General features: G+C 47.3%; 1 protein-coding gene across 1 annotated transcript in view; it reads right to left on the reverse strand.

Moving 5' to 3' along the window:
* Positions 1-1,202: 1,202 nt before the first annotated feature.
* The window catches only part of LOC136580412 (heat shock factor protein 3-like), a 37,185-nt gene continuing 16,154 nt past the window's right edge, over positions 1,203-22,233 (reverse strand). The window contains exons 6-13 of the mRNA XM_066580974.1: positions 20,758-20,819; positions 18,339-18,423; positions 15,490-15,635; positions 15,199-15,399; positions 12,829-12,934; positions 11,956-12,021; positions 11,772-11,832; positions 1,203-4,513 (exon numbers count right to left, since the gene is read on the reverse strand). Coding sequence (XP_066437071.1) covers positions 4,239-4,513; positions 11,772-11,832; positions 11,956-12,021; positions 12,829-12,934; positions 15,199-15,399; positions 15,490-15,635; positions 18,339-18,423; positions 20,758-20,819 — 1,002 coding nt within the window. The 3' untranslated portion in view covers positions 1,203-4,238. The remainder of the gene's footprint in view (positions 4,514-11,771; positions 11,833-11,955; positions 12,022-12,828; positions 12,935-15,198; positions 15,400-15,489; positions 15,636-18,338; positions 18,424-20,757; positions 20,820-22,233) is intronic.

A 22,233-nucleotide genomic window follows, 5' to 3' on the forward strand; every position in this document is an offset into this window, starting at 1 on the left:
AGTAATATATATTGTAAGAATACCCTGCCGGACATCTTCTGACATTGGAGCTGCACAGGCTTCAATCAGAATGTAGGAAGACATCGGATTGGAAAGAGTTAATAATGGCATTTTGGTTATCATATTTTAATGGTAATTAGAAAATCTAGTTTATACCAATTGTACTGGTCACATCTTTCAAGATCTAGCATATGTTTAAAGAGTATAGCTAGAATTCTTCAGTGCTGAACTCCCACACTGAGTGGGGAAGCCCCCTGCATCTGATGGCAAACTTACACCTTTGTATGAAATGCTGCTGTGAGATGGGTCATCTAAATTTTCCAGTAAGGCAAGGGTGGTTTCACATCTGCACTCGGGGTTCTGCTGTCCTGCTCCATTCGGGAAATCCTCAGGGTTGGACGTTTGAGTCTCTGGATGGAACTGAGCAGCGCTCGACTGACCCCGTTCACTATAATGGGGTCCGCCCAGCTTTTGAGTGGAAGGTGCTGCATGCAGCACTTTTCCTTCTGGAATTTTGAGCCGTAACCTCAGGCCGGTGGTCCTGAAGCAGATGTGAAATCGGCCTAAATGCTTTTGGCAGATCATCTAAAGGGTAGCAATAAACATAAAAGGTTTATAACTAGAGGAAACAATGGACAACAAGTTTCAACCAATATCTTTTATAAATCCAACAGTCAGGAATATCATCTAGAATACATACACATTACATGCAGTATCATGGACAGTGCAGCTGGAAATAGCAAGAATTCCACAAGTCTCAAGGCTATGAAACTAAACATCAGAGTGTTTAAAATCCATGTAGGAGGTAGGATACTGAAATTACCATTATTACCAAAATCCTACTATAGAAACATTGTACACCGCCAGCCCTGCAGTGGGAGATATCAGAAGGCTGTAAAATGTGTTTATTCTAGAAATGTGTAACTTTAATCCTAAAATGCATGTAAGGGATTGTGATTGCACATACAAACATTATGAACCACCATCATGATGTGATGAGTAGAGATGAGCGAACGTACTCGTTAAGGGCGATTTCGCAACCAAGCATCGCTATTTTCGAGTACCTGACTACTCGGGTGAAAAGATTCGGGGGGCGCGGGTGGGAGAGAGCTCCCCGTTACCCCCCGCTCCACCACGCTGGCTCCTGCCCCCCCTGTTCCCCACTGCTACCCCCCCCCCCCCCGCATCTTTTCACCCGAGTAGTCAGGTACTCGAAAATAGCGATGCTCGATTGCGAAATCGCCCTTAACGAGTACGTTCGCTCATCTCTAGTGATGACCATCCCATCACACAATGCCCCTCACCAAATAAAACAGATACAGAAAAAAAAAAAGCCACAAAAAAATATTTAAGCAAACAAACCAAAATGTCATTGCTTAAAGGGCCACTCTGCCAAAAGACATTTTTCCATCTCTTCCCCCTTGACCCGATTGCCTGTCAGACTCTGGAGATCCCTTCTGTGTATCCCAGCCACTTCCCTGCAGTGTAGCCCCATTATCAGCCACCATCTTAATGCTGAATGATTTTGGTTTTACTTTCACATCTATCCCATGATGCATCAGCAGCGCTATACCATCTCTCTCTACAAGGGGATAGGGGTAGGGGGAGGTTTAAATTATCCATAGCTGCTATAGGCTTCTAAATAAGCTACGTCCCATAAGTATACGGTCAGGAGGGCTAAGCTGTTATCTCCTATTAGAGCTGTGTGATAATCCTCAGTATGACTGTGCGCCCCCATAGCCAGTCCCGTGTAACAGCATCACACAGACTGAGAAACTGACTAGAAAACGAACACCTAACCCCAAGTAGATCTGAGCTGGTCAGAAGTGAGATCACATGACCATCTGAGAAGAGCGAGCCCAGGAGTTTCAGACGAAAAGAAATAACTAAGCAAGGTAACACTAGCTGACATATATACTAGGGAGATAGCTACATAATGAATAAAACAAAAACACCAGAGTGGCCCTTTAGTCACATAACCCTGTATCCCATCCATATGTATACATGCAAATAAAGTTGTCAAACCGTGGATTACTGTATATAATAGACCTGAATGCTACCTAAGAAGAGTAAAATCTGCATAAAAAAAAACAATAGATTGCACTCTAAACCCCACAGTAATAACAGAAATTCATAAAACAGAAGAACAAATTACACACAGACCTTCCCTCATTTAATATCAGATCTTCTTAACAGAAACCTGCCATGATGAACAAGGTGGCGGATCTGCAGGCATCGCCTTATAAGAGAGAAGCGGAGCAGATTGATGTAGAATGTTGTCCAAAACCATAAAATTAAGCATGATGTTTTTCCTTCTTCAGCCTACTTAAGTTTTTCAATACATTATATGGTACATCCAATAGTACAGTAAAAACAAAACATATATCTATCACACATATACACACGCAGTACTATTAGATGTACCATATAATATATTGAAAAACATTTAAGTAGGCTGAAGAAGGGGGGAAAAAAATAAATCCTGCTTAATTTTACGGTTTTGATTCTTTGGTGTGAAAACGGGGGAGGGTGGGGTTAAACTTTATATATTTTAGCCCAAATCTATAGATCAATGTGAACAAAGAGGTCTCCGTCTTGCATATTGATCCCTATGGTCCTGTACAGGTTTCTGTCCCTACGCAGTTTTCAGTATAGAAGACAGAAGCCCGAGGAGTTGGCACCAGACAGAAAGAAGCAGTCTCAAGGGTAAAGCTTCAGTTCTGCTCCCCAACTGCTGCCCACGTATTGGACTACAGGTTTATGCCATCTCCGCAGGCTCTCTGTATTGAAGTCTGAGAGTTGTGGAAACATGTAAACAAGTGTCCTGTGTGTTTTGCCTGCCACCTTGTCTTCTACTGGGACCCTTGCCTATCAGACATTGATGGGATTGAGATTCCTCCCCAAGAGACCCCCTCTTTTAGTAAGCATCACCGATTGTCTACTCCCTTATATCCTATGTATATTGACCCTCTGGTTTCACCGTACTCAAACACTACATTGTGCAGATGGACAGCATGTAAATGAAAACCCAACAACATTATGTGTGCATGATGCTCGGAGTTCGGGTCAGGCAAGGACACACGTTGCCTGCGTTTTATGTGCAGAATTTGGAAGCAAGACCATGTGGTTAGCTCCTTACTGAATCTACACCAAATAGCCACCTTATTAGACATCGGCCCTTTCACTACTGCATCTTCCCAGTATGAAAATTAGACCTGTGACCCCAGAGTGTGGCATAAAATCAAGTTTCCTACGTATCAGTTTTATTGTGACGCCACATGAGCGACGCCTCATCACTAGACCAGCTGGGCTGGTATTTCAAGAACTGCCAACATTGTGGAGTTCTCTTGGATGTTGAGAGTATACTGGGCATGGTGCGATCAAGGAAAAACATCCCGTGAAAGGAGATACTGTGGATGTAGCCAACAAAAGGGGTCAGAAGAGGGTGTAAAGAATCGTTCTGATAAACTGGCCATACAGAGTCATGCATTCAGATGATAGCTGGAGTACCAACATTATATTTGCTTAACTTTAAAATGGTTGGGCCAATTTGACTGCCATTGCTAAGAAATACATAAAGGCAAGACTCAAGTAGGTGAAATGTGATTGATCCCTGAGCAGTGGAAAAAAAAAAATTTGGTCAGAAGAATCCAAATTTCTGTTGCACCATGAAGGTGGGCACGTCAGAGTTTGGTGGGAGTAGCATGAATTGATGAACACTTCCCGTCAGGCGTCAACAGTTCAGGCTGGTGGAAGAGGTGAATGGCGTGGGGAGTGTTTTCTTGGCACATGATGAGTCCACCTAAGGACGGACATCACACAACACACTGCTATGGTGCTGAAGGCCAAAAGAAGGTCTAACATGCTACTGGATGGGTGTCTATAATAAAGTGGCCATTCAGTGTAAATAATATATATAGAAGGATTAAGATCTGGAAGCTCATATGCACACATACTGGCGAATTCTCATTTTAATTGTCTTTTTAATATAGGGAACAGCCATACAACCTAACACATCGAGGTTCCAGCACTTCACCCTAATCAAGGTTACAACATTACAAAGAACCTTCCTGGATTTTCTTCTTCTTTTCTTATTTAAAAACAGAACAGACGACAACAGTAAGAGCTGCTCACTTCCCCATGACATGAACTTATTGCAGGATATTCATGTGAAGAGTTCAGATTTTGGACAATCCAGCTTCAGCAACCTGACAACTTTTTTCTATAAAAACTTCCATTTATTCAAGTCTTTGTGAGTCGGTGGCTTCCTCCAGAAGTTTGTTGACTGGACTAAGAACAAAAATAGGTAGGAGCTCCTCGGAGCCGCGGAAATCTTCCAGCAATAGGTCTGTAGCTTGGCAGGAGTTATTCTGCGCTGCGGAGCTGCAGGGGTACAGGCCATCTTCTGATGTACCCACTAAGGCTCCTGGATCCACAGACGCTACATGATGGTTTGATGGAAGATCAAAGAGTGACAGCAAAGGGTTCCCCGTGTACTGCATCAGCTGCTTGTCTAGGAGCAAAACACAAGATTATCCCTCAAAGTATTAAATAGGAACATCGATATATAAACTTATTGACAGAACATGTAATACAGGCCATCAGCAGATCATTTACCGACCTACATGCATGACTACATGGTACGTATGTATCAATTAGACATAAAGCCTCGGTTTACATTAGTGTTAGTTTATTTGTTATCCAGAAGGCCTGCCTTGTTCTTTCATATCTAGAATACTTGTAGCATGCAGGGTTATTCTATAAAGGAAAAGAAAGCCAGGAGGACCCATTATAAGTCAATGGATGGGGAATATAACTGACCGTAATGTACCCATCACTGATATTGAAAAGAAGTGATGCTGATGTGCATAGATGCTAACAATGGGTGGCATTTTGGATTTGGAGCGTGACCCATGTAATTGTGTGAGTTAATCAGTAGAGATGAGCGAACGTACTTGGTTCGGGTGTTTTTGGACTCGAGCACGGCTTTTTCCGAGTAACTGACTACTTGGACGAAAAGATTCAGGGGGCGCCGGGGGGCAGCTCTCTCCCCCCTCTGCAACCCCCCCGGAATCTTTTCGTCCGAGTAGTCAGTTACTCGGAAAAAAGCGGTGCTCAAGTCCAAAAACACCCGAACCGAGTGCGTTCGCTCATCTCTATTAATCAGGACTTTATTGAATTGCAGAGCCGTCATTCTCTTCAATAGCCAGAAAGTAAAGGAAACCTGTCATATCCCCATAGACCAAGTTATGGGGCTGTTTAGGAACATGACAGAACAGACAGGCATTCTATAAAGCCACCCCATTGGGATGGCTTGATAGGCATTCTGCCTTTTAGAAGGCGCCCGGCTGCCATGACAGCCTCACAGCTCCCTGTGATCTCTCGAAAATCGGCTAGGGAATTTAAATGCTGCTGTCAGAATTGACAGCAGCATTTAAAAAGGTTAATAACTCTGATAAGCCAGGTGGCTTATCGGAGTTGTTGCCGGCGGGTATCAGCTGTAAAAAAAAGACGGCGCCGGTGTTGTATGGAGCGAGATCGACGCGCGTTCTCTCTTTATACATAACCTGATGCTGCAGGATGTAAATGTACGTCTAATAGCAGTGATGGCGAACCTTTTAGAGACAAAGTGTCTAAACTGCAACCCAAAACCCACTTATTTATCGCAAAGTGCCAACACATCAGGGGGTGGAGCTTATGACTATGTTTGATTTTACCCTTGTCGTTATAAAAAGAAATGGGACGTTTCAAAATAGACAGGGTGTTGATTTTGACTGCTTTTTCAATAGAGAAATGCAGCAAAATTTGCCAAGGAAATTTCCGCTGAGGAGATTCTGCAGCATTTCCGCCACATGTAAACATGCCCCAGTAGTAATAGAGACCCCCCCCCCCACAGTAGCCCCAGCAAAGTCACCCCCCCCCCCCCCCCCAACAGCAGCCCCAGTAATAATAGTGACCCCCCCCCCCAACAGCAGCCCCAGTAATAATAGTGACCCCCCCCCCAACAGCAGCCCCAGTAATAATAGTGACCCCCCCCCAACAGCAGCCCCAGTAATAATAGTGACCCCCCCCCCCAACAGCAGCCCCAGTAATAATAGTGACCCCCCCCTTAACAGCAGCCCCAGTAATAATAGTGACCCCCCCCCCAACAGCAGCCCCAGTAATAATAGTGACCCCCCCCCCCAACAGCAGCCCCAGTAATAATAGTGACCCCCCCCCCCCCCCAACAGCAGCCCCAGTAATAGTGACCCCCCCACACAACAGCAGCCCCAGTAACAATAGTGACCCCCCCCCCACCAACAGCAGCCCCAGTAATAGTGACCCCCCCCCCACCAACAGCAGCCCCAGTAATAGTGACACCCCCCCCCCCACCAACAGCAGCCCCAGTAATAGTGACCCCCCCCCCACCAACAGCAGCCCCAGTAATAGTGACCCCCCCCCCACCAACAGCAGCCCCAGTAATAGTGACCCCCCCCCCCAACAGCAGCCCCAGTAATAGTGACCCCCCCCACCAACAGCAGCCCCAGTAATAGTGACCCCCCCCCCACCAACAGCAGCCCCAGTAATAGTGACCCCCCCCCCCCACCAACAGCAGCCCCAGTAATAGTGACCCCCCCCCCACCAACAGCAGCCCCAGTAATAGTGACCCCCCCCCCACCAACAGCAGCCCCAGTAATGGTGACCCCCCCCACCAACAGCAGCCCCAGTAATAACAGTGACCCCCCCCACCAACAGCAGCCCCAGTAATAATAGTGACCCCCCCCCCCAACAGCAGCCCCAGTAATAATAGTGACCCCCCCCCCCCACCAACAGCAGCCCCAGTAATAATAGTGACCCCCCCCCACCAACAGCAGCCCCAGTAATAATAGTGACCCCCCCCTCCCACCAACAGCAGCCCCAGTAATAATAGTGACCCCCCCCACCAATAGCAGCCCCAGTACTAAGTGACCCCCCCCCGAGAGCAGCCCCAGTAATAAGTGACCCCCCCCCCCCGAGAGCAGCCCCAGTAATAAGCGACCCCCCCCCCCCGAGAGCAGCCCCAGTAATAAGCGACCCCCCCCCCCCCGAGAGCAGCCCCAGTAATAAGCGACCCCCCCCCCCCGAGAGCAGCCCCAGTAATAAGCGACCCCCCCCCCCCCGAGAGCAGCCCCAGTAATAAGTGACCCCCCCCGAGAGCAGCCCCAGTAATAAGTGACCCCCCCGAGAGCAGCCCCAGTAATAAGTGACCCCCCCCCCCCCGAGAGCAGCCCCAGTAATAAGTGACCCCCCCCCCGAGAGCAGCCCCAGTAATAAGTGACCCCCCCCCCGAGAGCAGCCCCAGTAATAAGTGACCCCCCCCCCGAGAGCAGCCCCAGTAATAAGTGACACCCCCCCCCCCCCGAGAGCAGCCCCAGTAATAAGTGACCCCCCCCCCCGAGAGCAGCCCCAGTAATAAGTGACCCCCCCCCCGAGAGCAGCCCCAGTAATAGTGACACCCCCCCCGACAGCAGCCCCAGTAATAGTGACCCCCCCCCCCCACCAACAGCAGCCCCAGTAATAATAGTGACCCCCCCTCCCACCAACAGCAGCCCCAGTAATAATAGTGAGCCCCCCCACCAATAGCAGCCCCAGTACTAAGTGACCCCCCCAGAGCAGCCCCAGTAATAAGTGACCCCCCCCGAGAGCAGCCCCAGTAATAAGCGACCCCCCCCCCCCGAGAGCAGCCCCAGTAACAAGTGACCCCCCCCCCCCCCCCCCGAGAGCAGCCCCAGTAATAAGTGACCCCCCCCCGAGAGCAGCCCCAGTAATAAGTGACCCCCCCCCCCGAGAGCAGCCCCAGTAATAAGTGACACCCCCCCCCCCGAGAGCAGCCCCAGTAATAAGTGACACCCCCCCCCCCCCGACAGCAGCCCCAGTAATAGTGACACCCCCCCAACAGCAGCCCCAGTAATAATAGTGACACCCCCCCCCCCAACAGCAGCCCCAGTAATAATAGTGACCCCCCCCCCCAACAGCAGCCCCAGTAATAATAGTGACCCCCCCCCCAACAGCAGCCCCAGTAATAATAGTGACCCCCCCCCCCAACAGCAGCCCCAGTAATAATAGTGACCCCCCCCCCCAACAGCAGCCCCAGTAATAATAGTGACCCCCCCCCCCAACAGCAGCCCCAGTAATAATAGTGACCCCCCCCCCAACAGCAGCCCCAGTAATAATAGTGACCCCCCCCACCAACAGCAGCCCCAGTAACAATAGTGACCCCCCCCCACCAACAGCAGGCCCAGTAATAGTGACCCCCCCCCCCACCAACAGCAGCCCCAGTAATAGTGACCCCCCCCCCCACCAACAGCAGCCCCAGTAATAGTGACCCCCCCCCCACCAACAGCAGCCCCAGTAATAGTGACCCCCCCCCACCAACAGCAGCCCCAGTAATAGTGACCCCCCCCACCAACAGCAGCCCCAGTAATAGTGACCCCCCCCACCAACAGCAGCCCCAGTAATAGTGACCCCCCCCACCAACAGCAGCCCCAGTAATAATAGTGACCCCCCCCCAACAGCAGCCCCAGTAATAATAGTGACCCCCCCCAACAGCAGCCCCAGTAATAATAGTGACCCCCCCCCAACAGCAGCCCCAGTAATAATAGTGACCCCCCCCCACCAACAGCAGCCCCAGTAATAATAGTGACACCCCCCCCCCGACAGCAGCCCCAGTAATAAGTGACACCCCCCCCTCCGACAGCAGCCCCAGTAATAAGTGACACCCCCCCCTCCGACAGCAACCCCAGTAATAATAGTGACACCCCCCCCCCCCCGACAGCAGCCCCAGTAATAATAGTGACACCCCCCCCCCCGACAGCAGCCCCAGTAATAATAGTGACACCCCCCCCCCCCCGACAGCAGCCCCAGTAATAATAGTGACACCCCCCCCCCGACAGCAGCCCCAGTAATAGTGACACCCCCCCCAACAGCAGCCCCAGTAATAGTGACACCCCCCCAACAGCAGCCCCAGTAATAGTGACACCCCCCCAACAGCAGCCCCAGTAATAGTGACACCCCCCCCCACAGCAGCCCCAGTAATAATAGTGACACCCCCCCCCCCCCCCAACAGCAGCCCCAGTAATAATAGTGACACCCCCCCCACAGCAGCCCCAGTAATAATAGTGACACCCCCCCCCCAACAGCAGCCCCAGTAACAATAGTGACACCCCCCCCCCCCCCAACAGCAGCCCCAGTAATAGTGACCCCCCCCCCCCCCAACAGCAGCCCCAGTAATAGTGACCCCCCCCAACAGCAGCCCCAGTAATAATAGTGACCCCCCCCAACAGCAGCCCCGGTAATAATAGTGACCCCCCCCCCCAACAGCAGCCCCAGTAATAATAGTGACACCCCCCCAACAGCAGCCCCAGTAATAATAGTGACACCCCCCCAACAGCAGCCCCAGTAATAATAGTGACACCCCCCCCCCCAACAGCAGCCCCAGTAATAATAGTGACACCCCCCCCCCCCCAACAGCAGCCCCAGTAATAATAGTGACACCCCCCCCCCAACAGCAGCCCCAGTAATAATAGTGACACCCCCCCCCCAACAGCAGCCCCAGTAATAATAGTGACACCCCCCCCCCCCCAACAGCAGCCCCAGTAATAGTGACACCCCCCCCCCAACAGCAGCCCCAGTAATAGTGACACCGCCCCCCAACAGCAGCCCCAGTAATAATAGTGACACCCCCCCCCCCAACAGCAGCCCCAGTAATAATAGTGACACCCCCCCCAACAGCAGCCCCAGTAATAATAGTGACACCCCCCCAACAGCAGCCCCAGTAATAATAGTGACACCCCCCCCCAACAGCAGCCCCAGTAATAATAGTGACACCCCCCAACAGCAGCCCCAGTAATAATAGTGACACCCCCCCAACAGCAGCCCCAGTAATAATAGTGACACCCCCCCAACAGCAGCCCCAGTAATAATAGTGACACCCCCCCCAACAGCAGCCCCAGTAATAATAGTGACCCCCCCCCCCCAACAGCAGCCCCAGTAATAATAGTGACCCCCCCAACAGCAGCCCCAGTAATAATAGTGACCCCCCCCCAACAGCAGCCCCAGTAATAATAGTGACCCCCCCCCCCAACAGCAGCCCCAGTAATAATAGTGACCCCCCCCCAACAGCAGCCCCAGTATTAATAGTGACCCCCCCCAACAGCAGCCCCAGTAATAATAGTGACCCCCCCCCAACAGCAGCCCCAGTAATAATAGTGACCCCCCCCCCCAACAGCAGCCCCAGTAATAATAGTGACCCCCCCCAACAGCAGCCCCAGTAATAATAGTGACCCCCCCCCAACAGCAGCCCCAGTAATAATAGTGACACCCCCCCCCCCCAACAGCAGCCCCAGTAATAATAGTGAACCCCCCCCCCCCCCCCAACAGCAGCCCGAGTAACAATAGTGGGATCATTTTAGTTAAATAGAGCAAACTGCACTTTCGCTAGTTTTCACACTGGCTATCATATACGCTTAGGTTGCTTGAAAAGTTAGTGATCATTTAAATACACTCCTCTTCCTTACATATCCTCATGGCATGTACATCAGTAATTTGCGCCAAAAATGGTGCAGGTCTTTAACACTTTTTAAACCTTCCTTGACAGTTTTGAACAATACATTTGCTACAAGTCAAATGCTCTGTTTTTTTTTCAGCACAATTAGTGACTGAAATCTGGCAATTTTTGTACAGCTTTTTGACTGTACTGGGGCATTGAGAAATTTACAGAGCACAGTCTTAGGTCTAAGTGCCACCGAAAAAAGATCTCCATTCACACCCAGTAGCTAGATCCGTTTCTTGTGAATAGTGTACAAGTGGAGACGAAAAATGGCATCAAGAATAAAGGCAGCAATGATGAGATTCCCCACTCCAGTGCTTCACTTAAGGGAAATACAGATGCTCCCCTACTTGCGAACAGGTTCCATCCAGGAACCTGTTCGCAAGTCCGAACAAATGTTTGTATGGAGATGGGATCGCGTGTGGATCCCGCTCCATACAACGTCGGGTGCAGGCTGTTGTTACAGCAAACACCCGGCGGCAGCTGTTCCGATGAGTCGCGCAGCTCGTCAGAACTGTTAACACTTTAAATACCGCTGTCAGAGCAGTACCAGATACATTTGCTCATGTGGGAAAGCCACTAGTCCAATATAAGCAGAGTGCCATTGGCTGGGGTCCGAGAGGTCCCCAATCAAACATTGATGATGTATACTTAGAGACTTTGCTACATGGGATTAGTGTATAGAGTGTGTGGCCACAAATGAACAGACTGCAGATCACCAGAGAAAACAATGATGGCAGTTCAGCAATCTGAACAATAATGAATAGAGCTATGGACAATGATGGGTGTAACTTGGGACAAAATAATGCAAAGCGTCTGCGGTTATACTATTTTCACATCCGTGTTGGCGGCTTCACCAGGAACCTCCACCGCAGATTCTGTCAAACTGTACTTGACAAGAAGAACACCAACAGTGTGTCAGATGGCCGTGTGATGATTAGGAACTGCGTCAGGATTTCAGTTTGTAATGGAAACCACAAGACAGATGTGAGATTTCTCTATTTATATAGATCACATCTACAGGTAAACTGCTGTTCAAAAGGTGAACCTTAATTTCAGGAACTCATTCAAAAGACCTGACTACTAAATAGGCAATGAACAACAGCGCCATCCATAAAAGATTACATAACTGAAAATTGGTATTCTTCACTAAACCAAAAGCACTGGTTGCTTTAGTTTCAAGTAATTTATAATAAAATTAAACCTTTATTCAAACTGTCACTGCTTCCCGACATTGTACCATCTGCTGGGTCCGGTTGTGGAACCTACAAAATAAAAACAAGAAAAAAAAAAAAAAACCCCACAAAATTAAATGTCCCATCTGTTCATAGGTAAAATCAAGTAATATGCCTGTAGAATGAAAACGGCTAACTAGGAAATATACTCACACTGACTATGCTGGCGTCGGTAGCAACAACTGGAGTATCTGAGGATGACAAGTCAGGTTTAAACAGCTGCAAAAAGTAAGTTGAAGAGATAAATGACTTAGCGACACGTTCTATTTTAGGTTATGTCTAAGCTGCACTGGAAAGCGGTACAAATCAAGAACCTACAAAATAAAAAAAAAAGGGCAGTGTATGGGACTGCTGGACTTTTAACCCCTTTAGTGGCATGCCCAGAAAATCTCCAGGGCTGGCTGCACTGACCATGCAGTTAAACCCCGGAAGATTTCCCTGGACAGCTCTAGTGCTGAAATGTGCAGAGCACTGAGCTGTCATCTGAAATCTTCCAGGGTTTTTATGGCATACTCAGTGCAGCAAGCCCCAGAGATTTCCCTGTCAAAATACCAACTGTCAGAGTAGTACAGTGCTTTCAAATACTTGCAAGATTAAATTGCATTGTTGACTCATACCTCACAGGGCAGGTTTTTTAAATGACATGGTAATAAAACATGCCACTGAAGAGGTTAAGGGGGCAGACATTGTTTTTATAGTTTAGTCTGAGCCCTCTGCTTCCAATACAAATGAGCAATCTCTGGAAGTAAGGTTGTTTCACACTCATTGCAAGGAACAGACATACCCGAAAAAGAAAAAAAAAAAAAAGTAGTATAAAATAAAGAAGTACAGTGGCCGCCATACTCTCCCCGTTCCATTAGGGAAACCGTATAGATTTCTGAAGCCTTTTATGCCTGACAGACACTAGAAGTACTGGCATGCTCAGGAGACGGAACCGTTCTTGTATGATAAAAAGAAAAAAAAGCAGATGGATGATGTATAAAATATAATGGAGAGAGTATTTCCAATCACCAATACTAGTCTCACCTCATCAATAACATCCGATTCAACACTTAGCTTCTTTTGGGAGAAGATGCTTTGTAGTTCTTCCAGACTAGCATCGATGCAACTAAGGAAGTCTTGGAGGTCTACTCTAGGGGAAAAAAAAAAGAAAGCACCATCTTACTAGATTTTGAAGACTAAGTGAAAGGCATTAATGTAACGCTGCTATTCTCTAATGAAGAGTTTCTCAACTTGGGGTACTATGAAGATACACATTGGAGGTGCTTTCAATGTAGAGCAAAGTGTATGATCGTAGCCCTGCGAGAACCTTTAGTTGAACGCCGCTCTAACATGTGCGCTTATGACACATAATACAGCATTTACTCTGTAAGATGGGATCAACTCCAACTCCAAACCATAGTAACCTGAATAATCACTGGGTAAAATGAATTTCAGATGATCTACCTGGTGACATACCGCACGTACAGGTTTATCTATAAGGGTACATGCACATGGCGGCAATGGTGCAGCAATGCTTTTACCCCTCTACTGCACTTTTACCTCTCTGTGTACGCTTAAACTTTTTTTTTTCCTCCTTAAACGGACGGTCAAATATTGAAAACTGTAAAATTGCTTTAAAAACAAAATATTTGAAATATCCAAGCTACTGGGGTGTGATCGACACATATTAAAAGGGCCACACCATCAAAAACACATTTTATCCATCCCTGTCCCCCTCACACTCTGGAGGCCCCCTCTGTATAGTGCAGTCACTTCCATGCAGTGCAGTCCCCTGTCTGATACTTTCACTATTCTGTGCCATCAATAACATGATGCATCAGCACAGTATTACATGATCAACTAGGGACTGTACCAGCTTTGCCTGATGGAAGGACAGGGCTATTATCTTCTGTAAATAAGATACAGCTCCTACGTATAAAGGCAGGAGGAGAAGGAGCTGTGATCTCCATTATAACTGTGTAATCATCAGAAGTACCTATGATAGGAGTGTTCGTGTCCCCTCTGAAGATCATGTGTGGTAAATTCTAGGTAATATTAACACAGAAGTTATGCTGACTGAGAAACTGACTAGTTTGAGAACACAGGCCCAAGTAAATGTAAGAGTTAGAACAGAGATCACATGTCCACCTGAATAGAAAGGAACTAACCAATCAATGTAATAGTATTCAATTTACATCAACTGGGGGAATAGTTACATAATGAATTGTCAAAAATCCGCCAGAGTAGCCCTTTAAGTGACGTGTTAAGGTTGAGATGGCGGTGACTCCCAGGGAGAGAGGGGTGCAGGAAGAGGGAGACACTAGCCAGGTTCTGGCGTCACACCAGAAGAGCCCAGCGAGTTAGTAAGCCTGGACACGTTTATAAGTGTTAAAATAAGTACATATTTGTTCTTGGTGACCAAGAACTTAGCATTGAGGAAGACCCTAGAGGGCATATGACATGCCCAACCCTTTGTCTTCTAACCTTGGCACATCACCATATGCTCACCGGTTATAGTTCATCAACAACACAATTTCAGATCACACAGCCAGAACTTTTATTAGAACTTTTTAATTCTCTAATGTGGATGTAGAGTTTAGACAACTCATCTTCATATTCCCTGTTATCGAATGCCGAGGTAAAGGATAGGGGAAGGCTGCTCTGGATCCTCAACTCTAAGCCAGAGTGAAGAGAAGTCACAAAAAGCATCTCCTGCTCTGGAGGACCTGTCCTGAACTGACACTGCACAACTCTTAAAAGGATTGTACAGTGCCATCCACTGGATGGGTGAAGATTGGCAGATGGGGATCAGACCGCTGGAACCCCCACCGATCCCAAAAACAGGGGGTCCTGTTCCCCCCCATCCTCCCCCTGGTTTCTTTTCCATAGCAATAAACGAATGGCAGGTTGCGCTAGCGTGCTACTACTCCATTCCATGGTAATGGGACTACTGGAGACAGCCAAGTACAGCGCTCTACCATCTTTGGTAATCCCACTGACACTAAATGAAGTGCAAGTGCACTTGTGCATCCTACCGTCCATTCACTGCTGTGGGAAAAGAAAGCAGGAAGTAAGGAGGGCGGGGAAACGGGACCCACATTCAGTTTTTGTGATCAGCGCCGGTCCCATTGATCTATAAGTTTTCCCCCATGCGTCGGAAAATGTGAAAATTACAGCCACTAACTGAAATACCCATTTAATTTCCCCTGTGGTGATGTTACAGGGGAATTAGACACTTGCTCTTTGTCACATTCCCCCTGCAGATTACTGCTGAGGTCCCAGCAAGGGAATGTACTGTCATCAAGCTTACTGTCAAAAGGACCAATGTAACAAACAGAGATCTGCCCAAAACGGAGGACCCCTTTAAAAGGTTAAGTTTTGGACTCAAACCCCTCCTCAATAACAAATATTTACCGGTCCAGGAGATCAGGATTACTCTGTGTATAGTGTTCGTTTAGAATAGAATTAAGGACACTGTCTTGGTCTTCAGCGGTGTTTGCTTGTACAACATCTAGTGCCAGCTCATCACTTGCATTGGATTTGCTTGGATTTAAGTTTTGATCGGCTAATGAGTGCAGAACCGAATCATCAACAATCACTTCTTGTATGGAATCGCTGTGGAGGGAAAGACAAGACAGACATGAGATGCTCCTAACTGCACTCCTCACGTAGTGACAGCAGTCATCCATAACAAGAAGTCCTTACTCAGCAGATGGATGGATTGTGACAGTCTGCGCCGGCTCCACAGTAGGAGGGGAAGCTTCGGAGGTTCCCTCTCCAGGACTGAAGATCCCGGGGATCTCTAGCAGGTTATCTCTGGAGCTCCCAGGGTTTTGGGACGAGTAGTGCACCTTGCAAAACAAAATAAGTGTTAATGGATAAGGAAATTAGGAACGTGTTGTAATAAAAAAAAAAAAAAGTCATCCTAAACTAAAGTGAACCCATCACATGGCTATAGCACACTAAGGCCTCATTGTGCACGGGCGGATCATATTCCCACAGTCGCACAGTGCATGAGGAGGCCGTCATTTACACCTCACATTAGTGCACATAGCAAGGAAATGTGGGTTCAGCTGAGGGAGAGGGACTCCTTATAGGAACAGTTTGCAGAGATGAACCTGGATTAAAGGGGAGTTTAGTACATTGTACCTTTCAGAAGGTTTACATAGATGGTAATAATGTGATGGTGGCATGTAATGTGGCCATTGCATGTGACAGACTGCCTTCAGTGGACCGTGCACAACTTTAACAAAAGTAACAGGAGTGATAAGGGAAGTTACAGCCAAAAATACAGTAACGTCCTTACATAAGACCACTCACTCATTTTCTTCCTCTTTAACTAGAAAATAGGTAATAAAGCAGCTTTGTGCTGAAATGTGGTCATGTCTTAACCCTGCATACATGTACCAACAGCCAGGGTGGCCTTATTTCAACTTATTCTTTTTTTTTTTCTCTTTTGTTACTTCTGTAAATTAATCGAGTGCATTAAAATAATATATCCAGAAATTGGCGCAAATTACAGTTGCAATCAACACCAGCTCAGAGCTTGTGTAGATTTCAGTCCGAGTCGCACAGGCGATGCAATTAAATTTATAAAGAGACACACAACTTTTAAGCCTCATGCACACGGCCGAATTTGCACTGCGGAACCCGTGCGGGCGTCTGCCACCGGATTCCGCAGCAAGTACTGCCAATAGCACACTGTGAAAAAGTTATTCTTTATGCACACGAGCAGAAACCAACTGCGGTTTCCACTCGCGGATGAAAAAAAAAAAAATCGCAGCATGCTCCATTTTTATGCGGACCCACGCAGACGGCTTCCATTAAAGTCAATGAAAGCTGTCCCATCCGCGACCCTTCCACAATTGACATTGCGGAAAGGTCGGTGATTCCGACTCATCGCTAGGCAATGACACAGGAAAAGCAGGAGTTCAAAAAAATACATTAAAAAATCTGTACTGCGCATGTCCAACGGCGAACCGTGTGCACATCTGCAGTACAGAGAAGCCAGAGAATGACAGATGCGTATGGTCGCTGGCCGCAGTCAGGGCCGGATTCAACCAGTCCTGTGCATGCGGCCTTAATAAATGGAGAGCATCTTACTCCAGCACACTGTTTTTTTTATAAAGACTAGCGTATGAATCAATGAGTCTCAGACTAGTTAAGTATAAGGGTACATCCACACAGGTCAGATTGTACCTGTAGACCTGTGCAGGTAAAATGGAAGTAACTTGCAGCTGAGATTTTAACAATTTCCTCCGCATACTGCAGAATATACTCGTATTTGCATGGAAATGACCTTCAGCGCGGATTTATAAATCCACAGCATGGCAATTCCCCTTGTGGATTCCCACCCCTTTCGATGTAGTGGGGTGAAGTCGGTATGCTATGCATGTGGATTTCGAATGGATTCTTGGCCAATTCTGCAGGTGAATTTGTGCCAAACGTCTGTTGCATATGGCCTGGCCCTAGCAGGGCTTCTCTCCATCAAGGTCTGTAAGAACGTACGAGTTTTTGCCTCTCCTAAACACTTTGCTGCTGCGTTGTCTGCAAGACAGGGTTAGGTGGAGAATTAGACAGGTTGCCAGTTGTCCTGCTTTATAAAGGAGCAGCTGATTGGATTACTGGAAGCTTATGGTGCGTTTAGACGGAACGATTATCGTTCCAAAAATCATTCAAAATGAATAAAAGTAGATTAATCGTTCAGTAGAAACACGAGCCGACGACTGAATGACAAACGAGAATCATTCGCTTCTCGTTTGTCGTTCACTTTCAGCCTCCATAAAAATGATTGTTGGCTCGTTCACTTGTCGTTGCGTGTAAACACTTCCTGTTCAGCGTTTTACATAGGAATGTGAGCAAGAAGTGAACGATACATCTGCCTGTACGAGCGCGGACGAGCTGGTGAGGATGACGCGCCATCAGCTCGGTTACTCGTGCAGACAATTCTCGTTCAGAATCAGTGTAAAAGGAGCATAACCCAGAGAAACAACAAGAACAATCTTCTAACTCATTAGAAGCAACTGTTGGGTAGTGGAAAAGTGACAGCGACCTATGGAGCCGAGCTGCTGAAAAATATACAACTCAGTAGCGAGAGCTTGCAGAAAAGGGGAAAACTGCTAAAAATGACCGATATCGGTAACACTAAGGTCAAGATTACTATTAACCCTTTCCAATCCACTGTCTGACCTCTAAAGACATTATGATTTAAGGCTGTACAGCTCCGATGTTGGAAGACGTCCGTCGGGGTTCTCTTACTGTATATTGCCAGGCTCTCTGCTGTCGGAGCCTATCCAATGTGTCACCTCATGCAGTACTGGCTTAGGCCAGCAGATAGCGCCGTTGTATAACAGCAGAAAAAGAGTAAGCCCCTTAGGAAAACCAGGATACAAATTGGATTGGAAAGGGTTAATGGTTAAGAATACGCACAACGTACAAATCTGCTAATTCTCCTGGAATAATGTGTACGCTTTAAAAAAAGCAACAAGCCAAGAGCTTAAAGCCCGCAGAAAATACAACGTACTGTAATGAGATACAGAATGTGGATTTCTCACCTCTTCTTCCACACCCTCTGGAATCTGTAAGATATGGCGACTATATTTTGTCGGAGGCGATTGAGATGGCTCTAGAGTTAACTCTCTGTAAGCAAAACAAAGATATAAGACGCATCGCCTGCACAGAAATCAACAGAGCTTTACAGTACAGTTTTATAGATCTGTGGAACATTTACCCTAAAGTAGCACAATTAGGAAAGGCCTATTTTAAGAGGTCCCACTAGTAATATTAGGGCTCGTTCATACTAAACAGTTTTAAATCCACAACTACTACTGTGTTCTTTTGCTAAACCTCCGCAGAGGACGACATAGCCCAAGAACTAAAAGTTTTCTTCTTACCCTGGTGCCATCTGGTCTCATATTTGGAAATCTATTGTTGTATCAATGTAATACCAACCACATATCTTAGGGACATCAGCTGAGAAAGTCATGAACTTTGTGGTTCCCAATCCTCATACAGAGAATTATCTACTTCCTGTCCGCTTTGAATATTGGCATTTAATATGTAGAGATACTGATGTGTGGTCTCAAATAACCAAATATGACAAAAAAAGACTAAGGAGAACATATCGAAATTTCTAAGTAATCTTGCTTCAAGAGATCATATCAGCATAGAAGCAGGATATTACAAAACAGGGCTGAAGGGTTGGTAAGCTGAACATCCGAGGGAGTCCTAGAAAAGTTTATAAATGGCTCATGTATTGTAATAGGCAATAACAAACCTACTCTTGCAAAATTGTAACATCAGGCTTCATATAGTAATAAGAGATGAGCGAACGTACTCGGTAAGGGCGAATTCGCAATCGAGCACCGCGATTTTCGAGTACTTCACTACTCGGGAGCGCCGGGGGGAGCCCCCTCTCTCTCCCCCTCCCCCCCCCCCCCCCCCCTCTGCAACCCCCCGCTCACCCCCGGCGCACCCGAGTACTTTTCACCCGAGTAGTGAAGTACTCGAAAATCGCGGTGCTCGATTGCGAAATCGCCCTTACCGAGTACGTTCGCTCATCTCTAATAGTAATACATAATATTTTCTTTTTGGAAGTCGGAGTTGTAGTTGGCGCATTCTTATCAACGCCACCTACTACAAAACAGATTCCACATATTTAATGCGCTCTAAAGAGTCATATTAAACTTTTTTTTTCCCATGGTATGTGTCCTTTAGCACAGGGGTCCCCAACCACCAGTACACTAGGCTGGGCCAGGCCGTTAGGTGTTTACTGCCGGTTCGCAGTAAACACACACAAGGCCCGCGGGCCGAATCCGGCGCACTGCCTCATGTCATGTGGCCCACGGCGTGCCGACGCCGCTCACCACTGAAGCGATTACCAGCTGGGGTGCCGCGGCTCCCCGCTGGTAATCACGCTTTTTCACTGATCCCGGCGCACACTGACGTCAGTGTGCAGCCAGGATCCTCCTCCCCGAGTCCCCTGCTCATTAGTTCCACAGGAGAGGACTCGGGGAGGAAGCGTGTCGGGCTACACACTGACGTCAGTGTGACCAATATGTGACCCGGGCTCAGCGCGAGCAGAGAGAGAGAGCGACGCTGACAGGAAGGAAGAGGCAAGTGTATGGGGTGGGGCGGCTGCCTGTTACCGGGGGAGGGGCGGCTGTCTGTTACCGGGGGAGGGTGGGGGGGGGCTGCTTATTTCCAGGGGGGGGGGGGGGGATGCTGCTTATTTCTGGTCAGTTTTCAAGGTAATCCTGCCGGGGAGGAGATAAATTATATGCTGCCCTATGTGTGCTGCTGGGGGGCGGGGGTAAGAGATATATTATACTGCCCTATGTGTGTACTGCCAGCACATTCTAAAGGTCATAGTTAAATAAGTATGCACTAAACTCCAACCCCCTTCATAACCCTGTCCCATATAACCAAAGCTCCGCCCATGTCCCGCCCCACCCTGCCGGGCCTTGTAAAAATGGTCTTGCTTGAAGCCGGTCCCTGGTGCCAAAAAGGTTGGGAACCACTGTTTTAGCAGTCAACAGATACCAGCACAAAGCTAATCCTGACCCAGTTGACTACATCTGGTCCTGCTGCACTGACATTAGGCCAAGGAATCCGCTGATTATTGAAGATCCTGAGCAGAGGATCCCTGCAGATCAAGTATTGATGGCCTATCCTGAGGCTAGGTCATCAATGGTATCAGCCCGGAAAACCCGTGTCATATTTTCTCCCATATGTATCGAAATATTAAAAGGGGTATTACCAGCTTAGACATTTATGAGATGCACACCTATGTGTAGCATGAGGGGCTCCCAATCATGAGGCAGCTGTTTAATTCAGATGGAGAATGAATGAAGAGGTGGCCGCAGTAGGAGTTATAGATCCAGATAGGACTATGCAAAATAGAACTGATGAAATGTATTGAGTTATAGGAAGATGCATACAACAGATGCAAGAGACGTTGTAGTCGAGAAATACCTTTTTCTCTTTGGCGCCATTACAATATTTCCACTCATTAAGCTCAGGATGAACTGAAGAACCTAGAAAGTGATTCAAAAACAAAACAGATTACGTACTTGTTCGAAGTCCCAGCAGGGGACTCGAAGGGGTGATCCTTTGATATAATACACTGTTTCTTCAGTATTGCAGTGCATTATATGCCTGACAGCATAACACTGAAACTAATATGGCAGATCTGAAGGCTATTGTTAAGGCCCATTTAGACCCAACGATTACCGCTCAAAATTCCCTCAAAGCCATCTTTTGTGCGATAACTGTTGAGCCTAAATGCACGGACATCGTGCAGTTTTAATGCACAAGTCGTTCCTCGCTCAATTCTAGTTTTCTAGAATGGAGTGATGAACTCTTATCAGCGGTGCAGGCTGTTCTCACCATCGACAGCTCTGATAAGACTCTTACAGCCTGTGTCCTGCTGGTAGTTCACAGCGGGACACAAGCTGTAAGCGCAGAGAACAACGCAGAAGTTTTCTTATGCAGAAGAGCTGTATTGTTCACCGAGCGATAGCGATGGTGTCCGGCTCCACCTGCATAGTTCTTAAATAGCTACTTCGCTACTATAGACTATGCAAAGATGATCATTCAAAACAGTCACTCAAATGATAGTTTGAGTGATCATCTGTCAGTGTAAATGGGGTCTTATGCCCATAGCAGCTAATCAACACCCTGCAATCACGTTGCAGACAAGGTGGGGATTCAGTGATGGGGTGATAAAGGGAGCTCCATCCTTCTACCTGCTCAAATGCTGCAGTTGCTATAGACTGCTGAATCTAAGGGAGTTACACAGCTGGGACTGGAGTTACCCCTGTTGCAGCAGTGTGTTGGCTCTAACATACAAGTACAACGGATTGTGTCAAGTATTTCCCGACAGCACTGTACATGTATGGCAGATGTTGGAAAGGTGCTATAACTCACTAACACAGAGCGAAGGGGGAGTTTAGCTGTGGACAATTCCACTTTGCTAGAAGGCCAAGAAACAGTTATTTTGTGATAAATATTGTAATATTTTATAGTAAGTGGTATGGATGTGGCAATATCAATTATGTCTAGTTTATTTCAATATCTATTTTTTCAATATTTAAAGCCTTTTGGAAGAGAAAAAAAAACCAGTTACATTGTTTGTTAAAAAAAAAAGTGTAGATGCTGCGGTCAGCAATGACGGCAGGTTTAACCCTTTCCAATCCACTTTCAGACGACTTCGACAATGCCTGAAGCCTGTATAGCTCAGATGTTGGAAGACAGACAGGGTACACTGCTCAGACGTGCCCCATCATGTAGTTACTGCCTTTAGCCAACACACTGCTCAGACGTGCCCCATCATGTAGTTACTGCCTTTAGCCAACAGACGGCGCCGTTATATGACGGCGCCGTTATATAACGGCACAAATAGCAAGCCCTAATCCAAGAATGGACTGGAAAGGGTTAAAATATGTAGAG

This window comes from Eleutherodactylus coqui, chromosome 10, assembly GCF_035609145.1.
Source record: "Eleutherodactylus coqui strain aEleCoq1 chromosome 10, aEleCoq1.hap1, whole genome shotgun sequence".
In the NCBI taxonomy this organism is placed as follows: domain Eukaryota; kingdom Metazoa; phylum Chordata; class Amphibia; order Anura; family Eleutherodactylidae; genus Eleutherodactylus; species Eleutherodactylus coqui.